At 36.7% G+C, this 6,963-nt stretch overlaps 2 protein-coding genes across 4 annotated transcripts; both read right to left on the bottom strand.

The window, feature by feature from the left end:
- Positions 1-1,834: 1,834 nt before the first annotated feature.
- Positions 1,835-3,092, bottom strand: LOC108824017 (50S ribosomal protein L24, chloroplastic). The gene is made up of 4 exons (XM_018597346.2): positions 2,819-3,092; positions 2,587-2,625; positions 2,262-2,492; positions 1,835-2,159 (listed from the first exon to the last, which is right to left on the bottom strand). The coding sequence occupies exons 1-4, from the start codon at positions 2,930-2,932 to the stop codon at positions 1,947-1,949; spliced, it is 597 nt and encodes a 198-aa protein (XP_018452848.2). The 5' UTR covers positions 2,933-3,092; the 3' UTR covers positions 1,835-1,946.
- A 506-nt stretch (positions 3,093-3,598) lies between these two features.
- On the bottom strand, positions 3,599-6,459 carry LOC108828633 (calcium/calmodulin-regulated receptor-like kinase 1). 3 transcript variants are annotated; one of them, XM_056995134.1, is made up of 9 exons: positions 6,246-6,459; positions 5,995-6,131; positions 5,448-5,835; positions 5,198-5,351; positions 4,912-5,038; positions 4,660-4,745; positions 4,489-4,560; positions 4,209-4,412; positions 3,599-4,110 (listed from the first exon to the last, which is right to left on the bottom strand). In XM_056995134.1, exons 3-9 carry the CDS (start codon positions 5,771-5,773, stop codon positions 3,775-3,777), a joined length of 1,305 nt encoding a protein of 434 aa, XP_056851114.1. In that variant the 5' UTR covers positions 5,774-5,835; positions 5,995-6,131; positions 6,246-6,459; the 3' UTR covers positions 3,599-3,774. The 3 variants fall into 3 exon arrangements, with proteins under 3 accessions (XP_056851114.1, XP_056851113.1, XP_056851115.1); XM_056995133.1 differs by lacking the exon at positions 5,995-6,131; XM_056995135.1 differs by lacking the exon at positions 5,995-6,131 and having other exon boundaries at positions 5,448-5,832.
- Positions 6,460-6,963: the final 504 nt, after the last annotated feature.

Raw genomic sequence — 6,963 nt, 5'->3', positions numbered from 1 at the left:
GAAACGCTAGGGAAAATGGCTATGAAGTGAATTAGGTGTTTTTGTCTTGTCATACGGCCCAATTTTTCATAAGAAAAGAGGTTTCGAAGTGAGCAATTAAGATACTTAAAAATTAGGCTCATTTAGGTGAATATACATAAAAACTTTTTAAATTAGGTAAATGGACATATTTTTAATTAATTTGCGAACCATGTACATGAGAGGTAAGAAATGACAATGAAGTCCTTACTGCAAACTGACCACACAGAAAAAAAAAACAAAAGAAAAATCAACAGAGAGGATTCTTCGATCGAGGTTGGGGATTCACCGGCGGAGAGTTTCGAAAAGGTGACTCTTTTGACATCGGCTTCGGTGGGTGACATCACCGCGTTGTTCTCATATGTCGAGGTCGTCTCGAGGTCACGGCGAGAACGTCGTTGCCTCTAAAGAGATGCGGCCGTTGTGAATTTCAGGTGGGGGGTTAGGGTTCCGACGGAGATCAGACGGAAATTTGATTTGAAGGTTGTGGTTTCTCTGAGGAGGTTTCTGTTTGTGGTGATAGATAGGATTGGGAACGATGTAGATGGTAGAGAGGCTAATAAACCCACGGGGGATACTACTACGGGTGGTGGTGATGTTGATTTGGAGAAAAGATGCATTTGTTTATGGAGAAACTTTGGGGAACAGAGAATTGCAGAAAGCTGTCGAAGATGTTAGGGGAGTAGGAGAAAAGAAGAACAATTAACAAAAGCTTGTAACAGTTTTTATATCTTGTGACGTCTACATAAATAGGGTTAGTCTAGGTATTATGAGAAAATGCACAGTGCCATAGCTATTTACCTAATAAAAAAAGTAAACGTAGTTATCTAGTGCAAAAACCCTAAAAATTATGACGCTTGGTTCAAATATTTTTATGAAATTTAAACAAAATTCTATAACCATTTTACATTAAATAGTATTTAATTTGTTTGGGATACTTTTATAAAATTTCATAAAATCTCAAAAACTAATTAAAAATAATTATTGTGTAAGAAAAAAAAACAAAAAAAAGTTAATGATAAATTAATTTACTAAAAATATTTATATAATTAATGTTTACAAAATTTAATGTGAAGATGATTTATAGAAAAACTCCTTAAATAATACTATAGATATATGAATATGATCGCATAATAAACTCATAGTATATGTCATTGTTACATTGTGAGATTAATTTACCTTGCATTAAGTACGAAAAAATGATCTAGCTCGTTCGTAACATCTTTCATTGAAAAAGTTTCACACGGCATCATTTTTATTTGAACTATACATGTTAGAGTAGTCTAATATATGGTTGTCGACTTGTCGTGAAACATATGTATAATGTATACACATGATTTGAACCAAAACATCAAGAACAAAGTGGTATATATGACAGAAAAAAAAAGTCAGGGGATAAGACAGACCGGGGACACTCTCAAAGTTAAGACAATGTATACCTTTCTAAAGAACACAAGTCACTTTCTTGGTACATTGCTCTACGGGAATGGCACGTTACAGGACAAGAGTCGTATGTCAGAGGAACACGCAACTCTCCAGTTACTTGACAGAAGATCCAAATCCGGAATCCTCTCATATTAAAGCCCATGCTATACAAGATATTGCCTTGACATTCATACTCTTACCAGTTGGTACCGGATATACTTCGTATACATGTTGATGTATTTGATGGTTATATCCTGACTGCCTATTAAATTACCTACTTGTATTCTACGTGAAGTGGACGTGGACTACACATGGTTTAGCCATTTGAATTGTTTTTTTTAATGTAAAATGTTGGTCGATATAAACATACGTTCCACAGCTTTGCAAAAACTTTGTAAAAAATGTATGTTTAGAATAAAACACAAGTTTAAGTACCATTCTAAGCATAACTTAAGGAAGCAACTTAATACATTCATCAGACAAATATATCAAAAGTGGAGACGTTAAGATGAAGAGGCAACTGCAACTTGAGTAGTTTCTTTATCTTTAGCCTCCTTAAGTTGCTTCCACTTCTCGATGGTGTCGATAAGTTCCCCAGTTTTGATCAGATACCTTACCTTCTGTCCATCTTCAAGGACCTTGTGACCCACCCGGCTTACAACCTCCTTTTCTTTCGAATACAGCATCACATTTGAGCTGTGGATCGGTGCTTCGATCTGTAGCACAACATAACACAATTTTTATGAAAAAAAAGAAAGCAAAAAAAATTGTGGTTTCTGTTATTGCAAATGAAAGGAAAGAGCATGATGATGACTGACCTTGACAATTTGGCCAGGCTCACCCTCTTCACGGCTCTTCATGTGTTTGGTCTTGAGGTTGACATCATTGATGACAACGGTGCTGTTGTGGGTAAAGATCTTAGTGACTTCTCCAATCTTACCCTTGTCGCGGCCAGAGATAACTTTGACCGTATCTCCGAACTTGACATGCATCTTGTGAAGAATGGGAAGACTGTTTGGTTTGCATTTCTTCCGTTCCCAACGCTTTAGCTGAAAAACAGAACAAGACAATCCTGATGATACATATAGGAATAAAGGAATGAGAGATTCTTAGGTTGACAGATGGGTTCTTGTGGTTACTAACCTTTGCAAAGACAAGACATGGGTTCTTAACGAGTTTGACCTGCAATGAGATAAGCAGAGTAAGTAAGGAGATACCAAAATTCAGAACATTTGTATGTTGGAGCAAAACCATTAATCAAACCAAAAACCATGTCAGTAGAGCATAAAACGGTGTCGTTTCCAGAGTCTAAAACCATTTAAAGGGATAATGGCGAGAGATTAATGAGAGTAGAATTCGAAAGAATCGGAGTTACCGGAGAAGCTACGGAGAGGGGAATCGGGGAAAGGAGACGCTGGCCGAAGAAGGAGGAGTTGGAGGTTATTGAAAGAGATGTAAATGAGCTCTGAAGAGCAGACATGGTCGCCATTTTTTCAACTTTGTTCTCGCCTCTCCAAGTGGAGCGCTAACACTTGTTTCTTCTTCTTCTTCTTCTTCGTCCTATCCGTTCGACTGAGACGATAAAACGTGGATAACGATTATCGCTGGACTCTAAATACGACGGCGTTTTGGAATCACGACCGTGATTAACTTCATTTCTGGTTTTTTATGGGCTTGGGCTGGAATGGGCTAATATGGTCTAAACACATTGTTTTGTATTTAACTTCAACGATTCATTTCTTTAAACACTGGTTCTGTTATTTTATTATAATCGAAAATTCTACACTCTGTAATTCTACTCTTTTGTAAAATTCACATTTGAGAGTTTTATCTACAGTAAATTAAATCATGTTATAAAGATCCACGCATGAATGATTTATTTATACCAGGCAGACGATTAAGGGGGTATTATTCAAACCGTGGCAATTGATGTTTTATGGATTATGGTTAATCAGCATAAATTATTAAACTATACCAATATGGACATAGTATGTTCATAAAGTTGTGCAACTGTCTGTTATAAAAATCATCTAAACACATTTCCTATGTATAATTAACCGACGTGAAAATAAATAAAAGATAAGCTTCCTAACACTCAAATATTTTTTGTAGTTTGAAATGTCTTTAGCGGTATAAAAGACTTTACATGCACAAGAGACGGACATAGACAACCCTTATAAACCAAATGTAATAAACATCAACATCAGTGTATTCCTGCTAACAAAATCTACAAATCATCCTAAAACACTCCTAAAAGACAACAAAAATTCAATTAAAAAATATGGCAATACTTATAAACTTCCATCACGTTTTGTTTCAACAAGTAAATCACTAGTCTTCAACTATACTCTCCGCGGAATTATCTCTCCTATGCTTTTCCGATCGAACAGATCTATTCCCGGTCTGCTCACCACTTGACTCCACCGTAGGAAGACACGGAGAAGGCAAGGGAGACATCTTCTGACGTAATCTGGAATGTCTCACCTTGACAACACGTGCCAAAACCTGAACAACATCCCTCATGTTGGGACGTTTCCTGGGTGCACGAGAGATGCATTTATACGCAAAAGCCGCAACTTCATTCACTTCTTGTACATCAAACCTCCCATCTAACCTCGAATCCACAATCTCTTCCCACCCAACTTTCTCCTCTGCATTCATCGCCGCCTGTTTTTTTCACCAAAACAAGATTAACTGTAACTCTCCGAAAGAAACAAATGTGAAAATAAGAGCCAGGTTTTGTCTTTGTTAGTTCTTGTTTTTACCAGTTCAACATATTCCATAAGACCTTGTTGAGGGTTTCTTGCAGCTATAAGCTCGAAAAGCAAAACCCCGAAACCATAAACATCGCTTTTCTTGGTGAATGTTCTTGTGGAGATGTACTCTGGATCGAGATAACCAAACGTTCCTCTGACGTTGGCAGCATGTTTGTTTACCATTTCTTCTCTAGACAGGCCAAAGTCAGCAACCTGAAGTTTTAGCAAGAGATACATACTGAGAAAACTTGAGGAAACGAGATCTCAAGTGGGACAAAGAGATTTTTACCCGAGCTCGCATGGATTGATCTAACAAAATGTTGGAAGATTTAATATCTCTGTGGATTACAGGAGGAACAGCCTGGGAAAAGAAAATTTGAGTATAACTGACATAGCGTTTCAAGTTGTGTGTTCTTAAGAAATGCAATAGAATGGTTTCAGGCATAAATAATAAGCTTACCCCATCATGAAGATACTCTAGACCGCGTGCCACGTCTAAAGCAATATGTACTCTCAAATCCCAGCTCAGGGGTTCATGTTTCTCGCCTGTATCAGGAAAGAATTTTAGTGTGTCTCAAACTTGTATGAAAGCTCATAGAATTGGTGAGTTCCAAACCATAGAGGTGACTGACTTTGCTGAAAGGATTTGATATTGCATTGGAATTCATTTACTGACAAGCTGATTAATATAGAGTGTAAAGTAGTAGTTTACTGTACAAGTGAGAAGCTAAGCTTCCTTTACTCATATAGACATATATAAGTATGTGTTGGCCTTTCTCAGCACAATAGCCGACCAAGTTCACTAGGTTACGGTGATGCAACCTTCCCAATAACATAACCTGAAAAAGAATAGACAAGTGAGACATTTTAGAATAACTTCTGGATGAAGCAATAGCAGTTTCACATAACTAAGGATTCCTAATCTGATTCTTTAGAATTTGAATGTCAAACAGAATCATCAAGCACCATTTTCATAGATATATTATGTATATTTATACCTCTGTGTGAAACTCTTTCTCGCCCTGTTTAGAATCAGTAGCGAGAACTTTGACAGCAACAGTCTCACCGGTGGACATTTGAGCTTTGTAGACAGGTCCAAAAGCGCCTTGGCCTATCAAAGTCGTGAAATTACACGTTGCCTTCTGCAAATCCCTGAGAGTCAAACCACCAAACCAAAACATCATACCAATGAAACACTACTAAAAGAGCATTATTTGCAAGGAAGGATATACTGAGACCAAGAACCACCTGTAAGAATATTCCAAAATGCCAGAGGCAGAGACCACATTGGTCTTCTTAATAAACCCATCAAGCCAAAGAGACCTCGCATTGGTGGAAGAGGATTTAACAGGAGAGTCAGGAGCGAGAGTGGAATCAGACAAAATGGTGCAAGAATCAGCACCGTTCTCTCTGATGGGAAGGGATGAGGTTCGTCTGGAGGCACTACTGTTGTTGGCAATCTGAGATCTCTGCCTATGGAACATAAAGCAGCAGAGCGCTGAAAGAGCTAAGACCACACCTATTACTAAACCAAGTGAGATCCCAACTATCAAACCAAAGGACTCTCCTTTCATTTTTTCTTTCTTTTTAATTAATTTCCAAGTAAGCCCACCTAGTGACTCAAGCAAGCTATCTTCTGCAAGGAAAAGAAATAATAATAATAATTGATCAGAGATAGTAAGTTAGTAACATCGCATGTTGAATAAAAAAAGAAAAAAAAAAAGCTTTGGCGATGAAGATTCAGAGAGATCAATTCGTATAAACAAATTGAGTAAGAAATATATGTTTTTAATACCCAAAGGAGAAAGCAGAAAAGGAAGAGGAGGAAAGGAAGATGGATTTTGAGAAATGAATCTCGAGAGTCGCGCTACTTTTCCGTTTTTCTTCCACTAAATTTTCGTCCTCTTTCCTATGCGTCAAACTCAGAGAAGACTTTTTTCAAAAAAAACAAAAAAAACCCCAGAAAAATAAAATCAAGACCTACCACACATACCTACACAACATAGGATCCCTGTAAAAGGGATAAAAGAGAAGGATGATTTTTACCTGTGGAGATATTGAGAATTGATGGTGCATTGTTTTGCAGAAGAGACGGTTACATTGTCTATTCTATTTAAGAAGACTTGGAAGAGAGACAGTTTTCGGAGAAAGTGAGAGAGTGAAAGCTTTGCTTTGATTGCAGAGAAAAGACTCCTAGAGAGAGAGAGACTGTGTGCGAGTGAGAAAATGACAGAGAGAGGTTTCTAGTTCAAGCGAACGATGAATAACAAAACGCAACCGAAATAAATATATTAAGTTATGGGCAATTGCACTTGATATACACGGTAGAAACATTATTTAGGTGATCGGTTACGTACTGTTTGACTTTTCTCATATCCCAAAAGTAACCTTATACAAATCTGACTCGTTCTCTACGTTAATCCTATGCTGCCTAGCTGTCCCACTATCTCTCCCTCTCTGTATATTTCCTCCATCTCCCTCTCTCGTGTCTTATTGGTTTTTTCTTTAAATTGATTTTTGTTTTTATCAAACTCACATCCTATTAACAAAAAGATTTTTCTATTGTTCACTTTTTTAATGTGAATATGTGTGTCACCACTAAATAATAATTAATAAAAAATTAAATTCTATTTATAAAAAAAATCAAAAGTAAAACTAAATAAATTGATGTGGTTGACACCGTTAATTAAACCATAAATCCTAAATTCTAAACTCTAAATTCAAGAGACCACCATTAATATAATAATTAATAAAAAATATTAAA

This window comes from Raphanus sativus, chromosome 9 (assembly GCF_000801105.2).
Source record: "Raphanus sativus cultivar WK10039 chromosome 9, ASM80110v3, whole genome shotgun sequence".
Taxonomy (NCBI): Eukaryota; Viridiplantae; Streptophyta; class Magnoliopsida; order Brassicales; family Brassicaceae; genus Raphanus; species Raphanus sativus.
This window is presented reverse-complemented; position numbering and strand designations above follow the sequence as displayed.